The sequence below is a fragment of the Kwoniella botswanensis genome, chromosome 1 (assembly GCF_036426115.1).
Source record: "Kwoniella botswanensis chromosome 1, complete sequence".
Classification (NCBI taxonomy): domain Eukaryota; kingdom Fungi; phylum Basidiomycota; class Tremellomycetes; order Tremellales; family Cryptococcaceae; genus Kwoniella; species Kwoniella botswanensis.
Genome location: NC_088599.1, coordinates 2,616,594 through 2,633,892, shown reverse-complemented (window position 1 = coordinate 2,633,892; position 17,299 = coordinate 2,616,594). Strand labels below are relative to the sequence as shown.

Sequence of the window (17,299 nt, the reverse complement as noted above, 5' to 3'; positions counted from 1 at the left end):
CCTAACGAGTACTATCTATCCGAATCAAGCCAGAGACCCCGATAACTTGAGCACCTCCTTCCGATTAGGACGAAGCCCGCGCTGACCCCCTCTCCTTGGGAAAGAGAGGGATCATGCCAGCTTCCGTAGCCGTGAGTGATGGTTCATCACATACGCTGATAACGTCAGCAACGAGAGATTGTAAGCTGAACAATCATTCTCGCATAGTCCCAATCTTCCCTTTTCTCCCGTGGTGACATCTTCGCCAATCTTCCTCCCGGTACCTACCATACCTCCGATGATACATCCGACGATGATGTTATGGCGTTAGACGAAGCACCCGAGCACCTGAGGAAAATCACCAACAAAGATGCACCTATCGTGGTCGACTCTTCTTCGGACGAGGAAGATCCTCCTACTCCCACACGAGCGGGGCCGTCAACTCGTAAAAGACGTAATCAGGATTCAGATGATGAACAGCTAGTCACAGTATCTCAAGGAAGAAACTCTCAGAGATCCCCTGCGAAACGAAGGAAGTCAACTACCGTACCTCGATCACAACGAACTCCAGCAGCCATTCAAATCGACCTACCTTCATCTTCACCTGTAGCCGGTCCTTCCACACCGAGATCGTACCTAGCCGAAGATCACCTGAATCACGTACTAGAGATATTACCTGACATCGATTCAGAATGGGCCTTAGGCCACATCAACCAAGAGATGGTTCTCAGAAAAGATGATAATCCCGCCAACAGAGTTGTAGAAATCGCTTTAGAGATGGAAGGTGGCTATCCAAAATTGAAAGAAACCAAAAAGGGTAAAGGAAAAGGAAAATCGCCTGTCGTAGCTGGACAAAGAGAAGGATATAGAAATCCGATTTATAGAAGTGATGAGAGAATCGGTATAGGATATTATCAGAAAGGTGTTAGTCAGCTGGAAGAGGATTTCCCTCTTATACCTGCACATTAGTATGTCAAAAACAATCTTCCCATAATTGATCTAGCGTAAAATACTACAAACTGATTTGGGATTTCGCTGTACCAGTGTTCGCAATGTCTTCCATACTATGCAGACTCTATACGTCCCTGCGTACTTCCGACTTCTGGAACACTCAAAGTTACCAGCAAAACCATATGTAGAGTTGAAAAGGGGGAGAAATACGGGAAAAGGGAAGTATAAAGCGAAGCAAGTGGAACGGGATGATTTGACCGAGGAGGATCAAGTCCAGGATGTAGGATCAGAGGAGTTCGAGAAAGAAGTCAAGTGGCTACGACGGACTCTAGGTGAGTAATCGTTAGTCTACAGCCATGTTGTCGCTGATGACATCATTCATCAAGCCACAGAGCAGAGTGAGAGGGATGCTGCTGAAGCTAGACGAGTAGCTGAAGAGGAAGCGCTAGCTGGAGGCGCTGGTATTGAATGCGGATGTTGCTTCTGTGACATTTTACCGGTGAGTACTGAATACATTATAATCGAATGCTGGCTCACCAAGCATACAGAGGGATATGATCCAATGTGCCGAAGGTCATCTTTTCTGCCGAGAATGTGCTTCCAAGCATGCAGAGACGAAACTCGGAGAGCAATCAACTGTAAGTCTGCGTCTCTTGGTTGAAATCTTTCTTCCTCTAAAAATTTAGCTGACGCTCTCTCGTAGTCGATTCTATGTATGGACCAGTCGGATTGCACTTCCGCTTTCCCCGAATCCGAACTCACCAGATGTCTTTCCGAAAAGTCCCTCCAATTGTATCATCGACTGAAGCAAGCTAAAGAACTTGAGCAAGCTGAAATCGAAGGACTAGAAAGCTGTCCGAGTTGTCCTTATGCTACTATCATTGATAATCCGGATGAGAAGCTTTTCAGATGTATGAATGAGGAATGTGGTCAAGTCACTTGCAGAGGGTGTAGGAAGAAGGAACATATACCGAAGACGTGTGCTGGTAAGTGTATACATCGCATCATCCATACTATGTTCAGGTCAACTGATCACGATTTGATCTATATTCGGGTTATGGTACATAGAGGTCGAAGCGGATCTGAAACTTAACAATAGACATACCGTGGAAGATGCCATGTCGGAAGCTTCGATCAGACGATGTCCCACATGCTTGAAACCGTATATCAAAGATTCAGGGTGAGTTCAATTACCTTCCTAATGATTCTCGTCTTACCTGGCTGACATCGTCGATCGACTGACATATTTCCCAGGTGCAATAAAATCTCTTGCGGTAAATGCGGTACTCTCTCATGTTATGTGTGCCAGAAGGTTATTACTGGGTGAGTAGTATTTCTGTATGCGTTGAATGGACTGACGGATACCTCTGCATGCCACAGGTATGAACATTTCGATCAAGGTGAGCTTAGACCCTCTCATGGCAGAAAATGAAGACTGACTGACCCTTCACTGAGCAGTACCTAGAGCATCTGGCCAGCCTAGACAATCAAACAAGTGCATACTATGGGATCAGAATGAAAGGCAACATGACGATCAAGCTGTAAGATTTGCATCGCCCAGTATACTTTTATCAATGCTGACTATCTTCCCCCCGTATAGGTTCGAGCAGCGAGAGACCAAGCTGCCGCAAGAGTGCTAGCTGCCGCACAGGAGAATGGTGTCGACCTCAATGCAGACGACATCAATGTCGCCCTGCCTGATGCTCCACTTGCCATGGCTGCCGGTGCTGGGCCCGTTCCTATGGCTAGATATGTGCCACCGGTTGGAGTAGCACAAAGGTGGATACCTGCTGCTCGCGGTGGCAATGAGGCGGCGGATCAACGTGAGTGCTGAGACCCACCTCGTCATCTCATCAGACCTCCTCTGTGCTACAGCAGTGTAGCTGACTGAACATTTCCGATTTACAACAGGGTTCCGAAACGCGTGGGCGAGAATGCATGACGTTGCACCTCGTGTCAACCGGCTTCTCGAATTGCCTCGTCGACCCGGACCACTTTATCTTCCTCCATTTGACAACCTTCCAGTGGTGCCCAATGCTGGTCCACATTTCAACCTCAACAACGTACTACCTCGTATCGATCAGGGACTGATAGATAGAGCGATAGCTCCTCTACCGCACCGCAGAGCTCCAAATCGGCCGATTTTACCTATGGATGAACCTGATATCTTCAATGGTGATGATTGGGATGATATCGATGAAGACGATCAGGTTGACGAAGAATCAAATTCAGATTCAGAAGAAGACGAAGAAGCTGCGGCCGACCTGCAAGACGAACGACGAATTAGGAACGAATTGCGTGCACGGGAGGAACGAGGACAGATCAATACAGAGCGCCAAGAAGAACGTCGTCGTGGTGCGGAAGAACGAGCGGAGAGAGCAAGGAGAAGGAGAAGAAGATGATTGGTGTTTGTTTGACAGTCATGATATGGCAGGTGGCATTTTTGGGTAAATTTTTGTTCTCTTATTTCAATTTTCAGGCATCGTCCAAATTCCTGTTTTCCGAATTGATTCGTAAAAGATCATTTGTGCATAGTTGTATGATCATATAATCATAGTTGTAAATGTTGTATATACATCTTTGTTGAATAGATTCACGATTCACGAGCATCGTTCACGATCGTTTCATGTATTGATATGTCACGTCATACATCCCACATTCACACACTGAAAGTCAGTATGCCTTTCTGCCATGATATCATGGTGATAATGGACCATCTCTCGATTGTACCAGTGTATTTGTACCAATGTTTATGTTTATGTTTATGTTATTTTTCTTGAGTGGGAGCGGGGATGATATCATAGTTGAGCAACGGCACAATGCTAGATTGGTAATGGTGAATTCATACCACAAAACGGAAGATACTGGTATAAAGGAGAAGCGGAGTGATATGGATATAGGATTTGCCGATGATCTCCTTTGAGGCTGAGATACAAAAAGTTTCCATATTCATTGAGTAGGTTTTAAAGCTGGCACAAGATCGTCATTCTCCCCATCATGGTCAATTATATAAGAGTGACCATCTTCTTAGAGTCGCTGACACTACATATTTCAAGCGACACCTCCAATTCCTAAATCATACTAAGCAGTCTACCTAAGTTTATATCTGAAATTCAGTCCGACTCCAAATCATCCAGCAACCGATCACGATATAATGTCATCGAGACACTCAGAGTACTACTCACACCGAGACTCTCACACCTCCTTGAGCACCTCGTCTCAGGATGGTTCAAATAGATATTCCGGTAGCTCATATGGCCCGATATTACATCTATCTCCTCATTGTCCTCTCATAGATTACCCGATTACGGTGATATGTCTTCTTATACGGTCAGGGATAAGGCTAGAAACGGGATGCAAATGGCTGAATGGTTTTCCACCGCGATGGAAAGGAAGAAGGACTGAGGCACTCAAGTTGGATGAATTGGTAGTCATGTTGTGGTCTTGACATGAATGACCTTGAGGTCATTTGTCCATGTGATACTGACACTTTCATTCTGACAGAGAGCATTGATGATACCTTACGATTGCATCTTATGAATAAGACACTATCCACAATAAGAACCTTTAGTTATTCACATGACCTCGAAAATCGGCTGATATCATCGTGTCTCCCATTCCGGTCATTATGAAGAGCTTACGCTCACTCACGCACCCAATGTAAACGTGAAAAGACTTATCTCGAAACACTGCTCAAAGGATCCTCACTTATGACCAAATCATCAACTGCAGACGATAATTATGGAACCTTTCGGTATAGCGGACATTCCAAATCCTTCTCCTCTCCTTTGTTGGTATTGTACCGATGACGTTTCAACGGTCTTTGGTACCTCCCTGCTCTACGTACATCTATGTATATATCGTCTGCTGACCTTGGGACTATCTCACATCGTTCTTGCTCTTTATGTTTCTCAGTCATTGTTTAAATATCTCCCCTATATACATGTCCATTTGAAATGAGCACAGGGAGAAACTATAGCACCCACGGTCGTACGGATCATCGTGACGATCCTTCTCGTTCTCGGGATACCTTTATTGATCCTGCCGCTCAAGACTTAAGATTCAGAGTATCGTTCTCCCCTTCATCATCTACTGTAAACCTACATGGAGGACATGCCTCGAGAACGACTCTTAACGAAGAGCACCAATGGACTGGAGAGGACCAAGAATGCGAATCATCATCATGTCCTGAAGATGATGAGCAAGACTCTAGCCCGTGCCATTCGGAGTATAGTGACGAAGAGAATAGTCACCTATCTCAATCTTTGGCTAAGAGGGATCAAAGTCTCCCACATCAACCCAAGCCTCGCAACTTTACGTTCTCTCGAAATCAGAGTTCATCCAGTGACATCTCCCACAGGCCAGCTACCTCAAAAGCAATAGCGAGGGGAGACGATTCACCCACTTTACCCCCGAATAATCCTCCTATCCTCCCTGTGTCTATTTCGTCTTTGGAGCTGGCCCTCATGAGCAGAAGCGCAGGCTCGACGAAATATTGTAGAAGAGCTCGGGTCCGTCCAATTCCTCAATGCAGTGAAAGGGGGTCGTCCGGCACACAGCAAGGAAGTGTTCCCGCGAGATCCTCTAAAATCTACCGTCATCAACGGGCAGACGCAAGTGATGGAGAATTGACGGAATTTTCGGATGGAGAGTGACTGGGTCTTGGCGTCACTGCGAACAAATAATTTCTCATGCTGTCCACATACCACCCTGATTCCTCATTGTATCTTTACTGTTGTGAACAATGATGAATCTTGGTGCCACTGATGCCACGCAGACACAGTACAGTTAGTCTGGTTGATGTCATCAGTTAGTTACTCCAAAACATTAGACGCGTTCGATCGACAGAGACCCGGACATCCAATAATCAAAATTCACGTTCATTGATTTCGATCTTATAGCCATTCCATCTAGCTGGCATACCCTCACTACCAGTCCTGGTTCATGCTCCTACGTCCACTACAGTTACTACGTCCTTCTAGATACGTTTCTTTCCCAGTCTTCGAGCTCCAGCCATTGACGATCTCTTATAACATGCCTCCTCGTCGGTCTACCGGATCCACTACCGCTCCAAAGCGTGAACGCTCGACCTCATCATCTTCATTGTCCGACATCCCAGCTACTAAACCCAAACCGACCTCCAAGGCCAAAGGCAAATCTAACGGAGATGACTCCAAGGTATCTGTCAAACCCAAAACAGCATTAGCGGACGATGCCAAAGCAGGTGACGATGATCCGGCAGAAGTTGAACCACCCAAGAAGAAAGCTAGAGTAGCCAAAGCGAAAGTATGGCCACCACCTGAACTATCACCTGATTTACATCCTCCCAGAAATGGATATCCAATCTTCAAACTACCAACCACCACCTCAGCTAAGAATGGTGCTTTACCTCCTTCTACGAAAGAAGATCGACCGATGCTGCTTGGTGCGCACGTATCAATAGCTGGTGGACCTGCTGGAGCGTTACTCAGAGCTGGAGTAGCGGGAGCAAATGGTCTGGCATTGTTCATGAAGAGTCAGAGACAGTGGAAGAGTAACCCATTCGAACCAGAAGCCATAGAGAGATTTAGGAGTCTGATGAAGAGCAAAGAGGAAGGAGGTGAGTAACGTATTTCGCTTCTCTACATTGCGTTACAGAAGCTGAGACTTTCCTTGCAGGTCTGGGATACCCCCCTGAGAGTATCTTGGTACATGGAAGCTACTTGATCAATCTTGGGTGAGTAGAGGATTCTGTATGACCTGTACGACCATGTGATGATATAGCTAATCTTTTGACGTTGCTCAGTAACCCAGACGAGTGAGATTCATGATCATTTCCCAATGACTGGAGACGTCAGGCTGACAGATATTGCAGAGCTAAATGGAATAACTCATACGAATGCTTCAAGGATGATATATACAGGTGTCATCAATTGGGGATCAAGTTGTACAACTGGCAGTAAGTGTAAATTCGTGCTCTGGGTGTATTGACTGTTGGCTCATGCAACGCTGTAAACTTTCAGTCCTGGATCGACCGTCGGAGCATGTACCAAAGAAGAAAGTTTTGCTCTTATCGCCAAAGCTATGAACAGGGTACACAAAGAAGTGCCGGAAGTCATTACAGTCATTGAGAACATGGTAAGGCATCGCTTGAAAGAGAGAATGAATCCATGCTGACTTGACAAAAGGCAAATGCAGGTTCAAACATCGTCGGTACAGCTTTCTCCGAATTAGCCGCTATCATCGCCTTGGTAGAGGACAAATCAAGAGTCCGAGTGTGTCTTGATACATGTCATCTTTTCGCTGCTGGGTATGATATACGGACACCAGAAGCATATGCGGATACGATGAAGAGATTCGATGAAGAGGTTGGATATGGGTATCTGGGCGGGATGCATCTGAATGATTCAAAGGCGGATCTGGCGGGTAACAAGGATTTGCATGAGAATATCGGTCTGTAAGTACATATTATTCCTGTTGATGTCTTTGTGCTAAGTGATAAGTGGCGATATAGCGGCAAAATCGGTTTGACAGGATTTCGATGTATAATGAGGGATCCTCTGATGTCTGGAATACCACTTGTACTCGAAACTCCAGCGCCTGAGAAAGCACTGGAAGTCGGGGATTTGGCAATCTGGATGAGGGAGATAAAATTGCTGTACGAGATACAAGGGATCGACGATGAGCAGTGGGAGGTAAAGAAGGATGAGATCGAAGCGAGGTGGAGAAAGGAGAGAGATAGCATAAACCCACCGAAGGACAAGGGACCGGGACCTAAAGCGAAAGCCAAATCTGCGCCAAAGGGGAAGAAGAAGGCGAAGAAGGATGAGAGCGATGAAGATGATGAGTGAAGAACGGTGAGCTGATAAGGCTGTGCAATGTGAGTATCGAAATAATCTTTGAGCATGAAATTGGAATACCGCCAATGTACTTTGCCAGACCGTAACAGAATTGTACGAGCTACCTATGCATCCTTTCTTCTTGGCATCTTTCCGTTATCATACGACGCTTTGCCATGCTTTGGTTGTCTGTCTGCTCGGCCATTTCGATCCTTGTTCAACATGTTGGCGATATTAAAACCCCGCCTAATTGCCAAGCCAATCAAGGATTGTTCTGCCCTATCCTTCCTTACGAGCCATGCTTCGTGGTTCTCAGTGTACTGATTGTTAACGTCGACGTGGTCGACTATAACGTCTCCGCTAATTTAAGGATCTATGCACTCATGACACAACATTCTACTCCTGCGAAGTATGCGGAACACGGACCAACAAGAAGGATGATGATTATAGGCTCAGTCAGCCCTAGGCGGGGGGAGTCAGATCAGATTAGCTCAATTATAAATCCCGACAAGATCTAGACTATCGGAGATAACTGCGAAGCGAACAAGAGTCATCTGATCTCCGTACTTCCTTCCCTTCAGGTCTATAACGCTTTAAGACCCTCAACATACCCTCCGCGTATCCGTCAACAAAGGTCAGAGTTCAAGCATTTGAAAGACTCATCAAGATGTTCTTACGCTCAGCTGAGTATAGGCAGCATAATGACAGAAGCTCGGAGAACATCCGATTCAAAGCCCGCAAATTTTGATTCGTTTTCTGTACGAGTCAGACACATATATATGTAACCGAAGAGGTGAGCAGATCACTCGTTACTGATCATTGCACAACGCTTAAAATCACTCCAAGCCAGCCACTCACTCACGTATCTCATCAGACACGATGAATCGTCCAAACAGGCCTCCTGCTCTTCACATAGACAACCGTGGTAATTTCGAGAAGCCTCCTTTGGGAATGGATATTCCGGAACTGATTGTCGACCCATTACCCACTCCTGATATCTCTTCTGCCAGATCTGAGCTTGAGAATATATCTGTAGAGGACTGGACGAACACTCCTAATCAATTCCCTTCGTTCTCAGGTAAGCGACGTTGTTCATGGGCTTATTAAAAAGGAGACTGCTGATATCCGGAATGCTGCTAGGACTACCTCATAGCCCCAAAGATACCATCTCGAGGCAGCCAAGTGAAGAGATCCTACACGATATCATATCGAGCACAGTACCTAGAGGGAATGTCTACATCGCCGGTAAGTGTCAATACCGACATCTCAATCGCGACAGATGGGTTGCAGTACGATACAGTACGATTGATACACTGTTTTGTCATTGATCAGGTCTACCAGGAAGTCCTAAAAGAAGTAGTCCAAATCATTCCGTCTATCCGACGGGGTGAATGGTCACCGTATAGAGGACACGTTAAGAATCTTATGCCTGAGGCTTTACCTTCTCGACCTCGCAGTCCTAATAAGAAAGAGCCTGACGAAATATATCAGCCTTCGATCCCTCCATCCTCCAGTAGGATACTAGTCACCGAGGATGGTCAGACATTCCGTGAAAGTGTACATCGAGAATTCAACATGAAACAATCTAGACCTAACACCGCGAGCTCAAGTTTCGAAGAATCATCAGCCAATGAGATGAGCAGGTTACTTGATAGTCCACCTGACTCTTTGATCGTGTGAGTAATTCAGGTCTGAACTTCATTCAACGAAGATACACCTATACCTGGGCTGACATACATTCCTTGCCACACGACTCAGAAACAAAGAACTATACGCTTACAGCCCCGGAGCGAACGAGTACAAGAGATCAGGTCGAGTTCAATCCCCCGCTGGATCGCCCACGAGCACCATCTCCACGTCAAGTAAAGAAGACTACTTTGGTACAATGCCTGCACGAGCCTCAAGTAGCAGACTCTCGAGACCGAGGAGCTTTAGACAAAGTGATGATAGGAGCCTCTATCGATTAAACCACGCGGCGGATAGCACTCAATCACTCGCTGAGGTACTCGCTCAAGCTGACTCTCCAGGTCAGCAGCGAGAAGGTCGTGGTCTAGGCTTGAGGATCGATACTTCAGGAACGGATTACAGGGATAGTTTCGCATCTTACACTGACACAATGTAAGTGCTTCCCCCCTCTCTGTATGGCTGAAAACATACGGGATTGCTGAAAGTGAGCTATGTTGGTAGCCCTAAATCACCAGATTCACCGATCGGCGGTTCTTCCAAGAACTCCCCAGTAATGAGACACATGTATAGTGCTGCGGGACGCATTGGAAGGTGAGTCGCATCATGGTCTCTGATCACAATTTCCCCTTCCCCTCGGGCGCTCACCCTTCTCCTGTTGCAGTATCGAAACACTACAAGAAGATAACGAGTCAGAAGGTGATGATCAACCTCGAAATAGAGATATGAACCCATCAGGTGCTGGATCTGGATCTGGCTCGATGGCCTATACGGCTGAAGGAGCTCAATCATCAACAGCGGATGAGAAGAAGCGAAAAGCTTTCGGGAGATTCTGGCGGGACAAAGTCAAGTCAAGCGTCAGATCCAAAAGGATGAGATCCGGTACACCATCACCTGCTCTCAGCCCAACGACTGGACAAACTTTATCTCCACTAGAATATGGGTACGAACAGAAATATGTACAAGTACCATATATGAAACCTGAAGATATATATAATATGTCAGTAGATGAGAAGAAGGAGTTCAGAAGAAGATTGACCCTTTCAATCAAATCACAAATATCTTTGAGCGGAGCTGGAGCTGGAGCTGGAGCTGAACCGGAAGGGATACCAGCACACGATTCAAGCAGTTTCCAATCTAGGATGACCAGAAGAAGGTCCACGATCGAAGGTGATCAGCAGTCCTTAGATGAACCAAGATCTGGTACTCTTCGAAGACAATATTCGACTATGTCAACGAGAAGTACTAGATTGTTCGAATAAGAAATAAGATACAACACTCCGAAAGACCTCCCGATCATACCACCGACTACCGAAAGTTATTGACAGAAGGATTGAAAATGTGAATACAGCAAAGCAGAGCAAAGCATGAAAGTGCAGACCGAGGGCACGTACCGAATGTTTACATATACGTGTTCGTATCTCCTGTCCCTTGAACACACGAATACAGTATGTGCACCCATTTCCTTGCAAAACAAAGCCAAAAGCCCCGTCTGTATGTACAGGACAAGAGAGAGATCAGCAGAGATCACTGTGATAAATATTGTACATACGATTTCATATGATGGATGCATAGAGGACAAGATGCTAATTGATCTCGATAGAACTAGCAGCACTCTGTCAATGCCTTCTTGTCGACTGAAAAGTCAGTGACTCTTCCCTTGAGAGCGCAGAGGTAACGTTACACCTTTTCATACGTGCCACAAGAGATCATTGATGCATATATTATGAAATGTGAATGATGCTTGTATCTCCATAGAGGTTATTATACGTGTGCACTTTTCCCCTTCTCTCTTCTACTTTGAACCATTCTGATATCGTGATTATGAACATCGCTAATATTTGTACAAAAGAACTTTTGCTAATCGAGGCGTCGATGATGATGCTCATCCCTCTATTCCTGGCTCCTCTCCGTTATCACCAGTACTGATGATTCACTTCATATGATTATGCAGCAGCAGGCGTCTTGACTTGACCCTGAGCTTGAGAAGGTTGTCGTTGCTGTCTTGGTGGTCTATTTCCGCCTTGTTGATTCTGATTTTGGTTCGTCCCTTCTCCATTAGGGCGATTGGCACCTCGATGACCTACACAACATCCACATATCAGCTTGACCATCGGCTCAACGGATAACGCGGATCCTTACCTGCTCCACCACGTCCTCTACCGCTCTGACCTCTTCCTCTACCGCTATCACCTCTTCCACTTCCATTGACTTTGCCTCTACCTCTATTCGATGTGGGTGGCATTTGTCTTCCGACAACTTGGAATCCATCTTCGTCTATCGTAGGTTTGACAGGTGCCTTCTGAACTTGATTCCTTCCTGAGGCATTTCGTCCACCTCTTCCTCCTCTACCATTTCCAACTCCATGACCTCTTTGTCCCTTTCCTTGTACGGGGATATCTTTAGGTTCAACAGCAGGTGGAGCAGGGACAGCATCACTCTCCACCGCTGTAGGCACCGCTACAGCAGATTCGGACACGTGTGCATTGGCAAGTTCGTTCTCCTGTATCAGAGCTAAAGCCGGCTCCTCATCCTCGGTAGGTACGGTGGTTTCCTCTACTTTACCTTGAGGTTCAGGTTGCTGAGCGGGAGTTTGCGAGCCGCTGGGTGGTAAAGCGAATGCTTGTCTGATGTGAGCTGCTTCAGTAGCTTCGTCCAGATCTTCATCGGCGGCCCAGTCGAACTTTCCAGAAGCAGTGAAGGGTGCAGGAGCGGAAGAGTTGACTGGGTGTTGAGATGCAGGTTCGGCGTCGATAGGTGGAGGAGGGATGGTCGTGACTGGTTCTTGGGGAGGTTGGAAACCAGAAGTCTGAGAGCGAAGCAAATATGTCAGCTCAAGATCATATATAAACAACACTCAGGGTCAGAAGCTCCGAATTGCCACTTGACAATCTTACAGCGGTACAAGTGAAAGTGGGATGATAGAAAAATTCACATACCTGATCGGGTCTCAAACTAGGCACAATCTCAAACTCCTCTTCTTCGGCCAATTCATCCTCTTGTAAGAAGTTCAGGGCTCCTTGACCTGCTCCTGTCGTCCCGTTCACTGAGGCGGGGCCAGTCGTGATCTCCTCTTCGTTTGCATCTCCATTCACCTCACCGTTGATTGAAGGCGCTTTTGACGCTGGCTCCTCTACCTCCGGTGCAGGTTGAGCTTCTTCCAGATTCACTTCTTCGGGTGCAGCGTTTTCAGCGGGAAGAGAGTCGGAGGCGGCGAGCAAGGCAAGCAAATGATGGATGTGATCGTCTAGAAGAAGCCAACAGGTTAATTAGTCTGACATGAGAGAAGGACTATACTCTGAGAAGGTATTTCGTAGACGCCCAATGCGAAGAAGGACTTACTCTCTTCGTCATCACCCGTTGAACCTTTTACCAATCCAGCAATAACCTCAACACCCCTATCTCCACCAGCGAGCAAATCATCGTACATCCTTCCTACACGCAATACATCCGTAGCTTGAACTTCATCTTGGAGATTCGTGGGTAACTCCAATCTAGCGAAAGTCAGATGTTCATGGTCGGAAGGACGGGCAGGATGGAGTAGACGATGAAGACGTAGGAAAACGGAAAGAGGCGTAGAAAGGGATGTCTGACAATATAAGATGCAGAATCAGTCGCCTATGCGATAAACGGGTGATAGATAGACAAGCTCAACATTCTGGCTGAGAAGGTTGTTCTACCCACTTGGAATTCTGTAATCTTGCCCGCTACTAATCCTTCAGCTTCTTGTCTGGCTTGTTCTTTCAGTTCTCTGAGCTTTCCAGCTTGTTCCAGTTCTACGGGCTATCATGTGAAGTGGCATCATCAGTAAAGATACTGCGAAGTATACACAACGTCCGGTTCTCCTTTTGTCCCATCCTCAAAGGGAACGGCCTTCTATTCCATCCTCTAAATGACGACAACCCGGTAATATATCGAGTCACTCACCTCCACTTGCTTTGAAAGATCTTCCAATTCTTTGTAAATATTTTCCAAAGTTGGTAAACTACTTATCGCAGCTTTTTGATCGGCATTCAGAGTCTCATGAGGTTGTGAGGCATATCCCCTGAATCGTTGCTGAAAGGTCATAGAAAAAATGTCAGCTCATGTGTACTTTGCTGTATCTGTTTGATCAAAGAATCTCTATGCCTTTGGTGATGATAACTCTTCAGATGATCTGACTACACTCACGAGCTTCTTGGTCAACTGCCTTATCCTCTTAGCTATCACTTCTTCCACCGGACCTTTCTCCTTACTTCCACTGCCGTTCACACCGGGTACAGTAGCCGTCACCTCGTCCTGGGGTTGAGCTGCTGGGCTCGAGACTGCCTCTTCAGCTGTGACAGGCGCTTCGTCTGACTTTGCGGCCGGCTTCTTCCTGTTCCGCTTAGGTTTGGCAGTCGACGATAGCGCTGCTCCGGGGATGGGAGTGGAGGAAGTGGAAGTGGAAGGTGGTGGAGATGACATCATTGGTGGTCTCTGTAGGCTCGTGCAACTCGAGTCGGGAGGAGCTGGTTAGGTTGCTTGGCAGGTTTCTGACACAGGATACAATGTATGGTGATTGATGGAGGGATGATAGGATGATAAATCATTCTATTCTATTCCTATGGACTCGACGGTTCATGCATCCTCGTAGATAACCGAGGGCACCGACCATGACCACCCAGCTGCCACTCGATCGAAATGCCGTCATCATCCAGAGCCTGGCTCACCGGCGTTTCATTCGCACGCGACACGCCCATGGATCTCGCGTGGCGGCAACGATACTCACACTCTCGTTACAAGCTGAAAGTCAACCTCTACGAACATTATTTTATTCGTCATGAGAAATCAACATTCCTCAGAAAGATCATCAGACTCACTGTTTGTTAAACAAACTGGATACCCATACCATGTCCAATTTTCAGCTACCTCAAGGATTCAAACCAGCTTCAGGCGGACCAAGCGGAGGGAACAATGGACCATCCCCTGAGGAGAGAGAGGCAGCAGAAGCTAGGGCGAGACAGGCAGAGGAAATGAAGAGGACCATGATTGCTGCAATGTTGGAACCCGCTGCTAGGGAGCGATGTGAGCTCCCATGTTTACTCAGTCGATATCGCTGCGATAGCTTGATACATCCGGGAGTGGTCTTAGCTGATACATGTATGCTCATCTTTAGTATCTCGAATATCCCTTACTCGACCACAACTGGCAGCGCAAGTGGAAGATTTACTGGTAAGGATGGGGCAGCAAGGTCAGATTAGAGGTCAAGTGACGGATGAAGCTTTGAAAGGGTTATTGGAACAGGTGAATGTCTCCTCCTCACAATTTGTACAGCGTAGTTTTCAATATCCGGAAAACAACAGCTGACTTGACATTGTTACCTTAGGTATCTAATCCACCTCCCAGTAAGAATACAACACCAGCTGTATCCGCTGGAGGAAGGACAAAATCGCTAGGTGGTGGTATAACTGTGAGTGCACACCACCACTTGGAGTATCATGCCCTTTTCGGACGACTGATGGAAACGCATTGCAGATCCAACGTAAACGAGACGATTCAGATTCGGACGAATACGATTTATAGTTCGTCATAATGCTTTCTGTCAGAACTCCAAACGCGGATATATCAACCTCACGATCCTTAGTGAGATAATATATTTTTCCATTGAAACGGATCTCATGCCCCCACCATACTGGATCTTTTGTACATTCTCGTATCATATATACCATTCATAATGTATATCCACTTATAATGTAATACAAGTCTCATATGACCTAATTCTCATTGTCGAGGTACTACTATTCAGGTATGGAAAATCGATCCACATGGAGGTGTAGATATCATTAATGTGGTTCAGACATATGGATTGAGATATACCCATATGGCGTAACGACTCTCAAAACGCAGCCGATCGTCTCTTCAAGTGGATTCGACATGAGCAGCAAGAGATTTTACGGGATGAGCCTGAGCACAGGACAAAACGCGACGAAACAAGTCAAAACCATAGTATGTTATATCCAGTGATCATCTGCATGCAAAGTTGTACAAGCAAACCTCTCATATAGACCCATCCCACAATAGATTATTTGATCAATTCTATCTATACGACAACAACCCAGACTCTAACGAGGTTGTCTGAGAAACCAGCGAAAAGAGTTTGACCATCAGCGGACCAAGCGAGAGAAGTACATTCGGGTTTTCGGGCTTTGTCGGAGAGACCGTCAAAGTCTGGTCGGAGATCATCGACGATTGATCTAGAACAAGACAGCGCAATCAGCAAGAGTCGTAGGGTAAAAGGAGGTACGCGTTGTTTACTCACTTGGATTCAAGGTCGAAGATCTTGATGGAAGAGGAGGTAGCAGCACAGAGCCAGTATCGGTTAGGGGAGAAGACAAGGGCGTTGACGACATCTCCGGCATCGAGGGAGTAAAGGTGTTTACCGTCGTTCAAGTCCCAAAGCATGGTAATACCATCTTTACCACCTGAAGCAGCGAGGGATCCATCGGGAGAGACAGCGAGGGTGTTGATGTATCCGGTGTGACCGTAGTGGTTGGTCTTGAGCTTACACTTGGAAAGTTCCCAAACCTAGTTGCCAATACCCAGAAGATCAGCAACTTGTCTTACTCAGTGACCAAGTTGAAGTAAGAAAATTGATAATGATAAAAGAAAGATCAGAGATCTTGGTGGAAAAGATTGTCTCATCGGGTCTGTTTCACCCCTCTGAAGTAGCAAATATATATAGATCGCATCATGTCGATGAGGTAGGGACAAATGAAAGAGAAGAGGTTGTGGTAAAAGGATGACGAATTTCCCACTCACCTTGACGGTCTTGTCCCAACCGGCAGATACGATGACAGGGATAACGGGGTTAGGGGAGAATCGAACACATGAGACCCATTCGGAGTGACCATCTTCGGTGATGTTGAATTTACATTCACCGAGGGTGTTCCAGAGCTTGATGGTTCGGTCTCGGGAAGCGGAGACGATTTGTCGGTTGTCAGCTGAGAATGAGACGCTGAAAAGGAAGGAGACAGTCAGTATGATTGTCTAATGACAGCGTTTCTTCCCTTCCCAACTCCCGCTGCCTCTTTACATCTCCATCTCAACCAAGTTTTGTTCGTGCGAACATCTGTTTATAGACAAGCAAAGAAACAGTTCCGTGACAGCGTTACTCCTTCAATGCCCCAGCTCTGACAGCATCAAACCTAAAATCTACTCTATCCTTCTTCCTCAATATATGAGAGATCTCAAACTCACGAAAGAACATCACCAGTGTGTCCAACGAATTTTCTAGTGGTCAAACCGGTGTTCAAGTCCCATAATCTGAGGGTGTGGTCCCATGATGAGGAAAGAGCGAATTGACCATCTGATGAGATGACTACATCGGATACAAAGTGGTTGTGTCCGTGGAGGATCTTTTTGGGGAAACCGAAAGATCCATCATCTCGAGTGAGTTGCCAGACGATGATGGTCTTGTCTATTCATACGAACAAACAGAGTTGTCAGCCTATATTCGCCTTCTACTTTCTTCCTATCCTATTGTTCAACCTAAGAACCAAACCCACCCCTAGAAGCGGTCAAGATCATGTCTGGGTTTTCACTTGAAGTAGCGATGGCGGTGATCCAGCCGGAGTGGCCGGCGAGGGTACCCTTGAATACGAGAGGCTCAGCCATTTTGTCGTGTCGATGATGATGGATATGTATAAAGGTTTCTTTTTGGGAGTTGAAGCTATAAGATATAGCGATTGGAGGTTTTCGACAAAGTCGTCTGGAGCAGTAGCAGTGGATGATGGTGCAAAAGCGTGAAAACTGGACAATTCAGGGCAATTCACTTTTTTGGTATACTTTCGCCACATTTGACGAAAATGTCGATCGCACAAGAAAATGCCGTATTCCCGAGATGATGT

The 17,299-nt window shown here is 46.3% G+C and overlaps 7 protein-coding genes across 7 annotated transcripts; 5 read left to right on the top strand and 2 right to left on the bottom strand.

Annotated features, from left to right (window-relative positions):
• Positions 1–113: 113 nt before the first annotated feature.
• Positions 114–3,332, top strand: L199_001019 (uncharacterized protein; the record flags this gene model as incomplete). The annotated part of the gene is made up of 12 exons (XM_064886776.1): positions 114–131; positions 208–947; positions 1,024–1,262; positions 1,317–1,429; positions 1,479–1,568; positions 1,634–1,916; positions 1,999–2,110; positions 2,185–2,253; positions 2,311–2,330; positions 2,389–2,471; positions 2,531–2,753; positions 2,842–3,332. 12 exons carry the CDS (start codon positions 114–116, stop codon positions 3,330–3,332), a joined length of 2,481 nt encoding a protein of 826 aa, XP_064742848.1.
• A 1,554-nt stretch (positions 3,333–4,886) lies between these two features.
• Positions 4,887–5,585, top strand: L199_001018 (uncharacterized protein; the record flags this gene model as incomplete). Its single annotated transcript, XM_064886775.1, has 1 exon — positions 4,887–5,585. One exon carries the CDS (start codon positions 4,887–4,889, stop codon positions 5,583–5,585), a length of 699 nt encoding a protein of 232 aa, XP_064742847.1.
• A 379-nt stretch (positions 5,586–5,964) lies between these two features.
• L199_001017 (uncharacterized protein) lies at positions 5,965–7,760 on the top strand (the record flags this gene model as incomplete). The annotated part of the gene is made up of 7 exons (XM_064886774.1): positions 5,965–6,529; positions 6,589–6,646; positions 6,716–6,727; positions 6,785–6,868; positions 6,933–7,047; positions 7,098–7,366; positions 7,424–7,760. 7 exons carry the CDS (start codon positions 5,965–5,967, stop codon positions 7,758–7,760), a joined length of 1,440 nt encoding a protein of 479 aa, XP_064742846.1.
• An 867-nt stretch (positions 7,761–8,627) lies between these two features.
• L199_001016 (uncharacterized protein) lies at positions 8,628–10,693 on the top strand (the record flags this gene model as incomplete). Its single annotated transcript, XM_064886773.1, has 7 exons — positions 8,628–8,826; positions 8,889–8,993; positions 9,081–9,135; positions 9,206–9,424; positions 9,507–9,866; positions 9,936–10,025; positions 10,096–10,693. 7 exons carry the CDS (start codon positions 8,628–8,630, stop codon positions 10,691–10,693), a joined length of 1,626 nt encoding a protein of 541 aa, XP_064742845.1.
• Positions 10,694–11,377: 684 nt separating this feature from the next.
• Positions 11,378–13,877, bottom strand: L199_001015 (uncharacterized protein; the record flags this gene model as incomplete). The annotated part of the gene is made up of 7 exons (XM_064886772.1): positions 11,378–11,514; positions 11,574–12,240; positions 12,371–12,678; positions 12,774–13,020; positions 13,116–13,214; positions 13,359–13,487; positions 13,602–13,877. The coding sequence occupies 7 exons, from the start codon at positions 13,875–13,877 to the stop codon at positions 11,378–11,380; spliced, it is 1,863 nt and encodes a 620-aa protein (XP_064742844.1).
• Positions 13,878–14,302: 425 nt separating this feature from the next.
• On the top strand, positions 14,303–14,975 carry L199_001014 (uncharacterized protein; the record flags this gene model as incomplete). The annotated part of the gene is made up of 4 exons (XM_064886771.1): positions 14,303–14,477; positions 14,569–14,696; positions 14,779–14,862; positions 14,928–14,975. The coding sequence occupies 4 exons, from the start codon at positions 14,303–14,305 to the stop codon at positions 14,973–14,975; spliced, it is 435 nt and encodes a 144-aa protein (XP_064742843.1).
• A 517-nt stretch (positions 14,976–15,492) lies between these two features.
• On the bottom strand, positions 15,493–17,066 carry L199_001013 (guanine nucleotide-binding protein subunit beta-like protein; the record flags this gene model as incomplete). The annotated part of the gene is made up of 5 exons (XM_064886770.1): positions 15,493–15,646; positions 15,712–15,977; positions 16,212–16,407; positions 16,650–16,869; positions 16,958–17,066. 5 exons carry the CDS (start codon positions 17,064–17,066, stop codon positions 15,493–15,495), a joined length of 945 nt encoding a protein of 314 aa, XP_064742842.1.
• Positions 17,067–17,299: the final 233 nt, after the last annotated feature.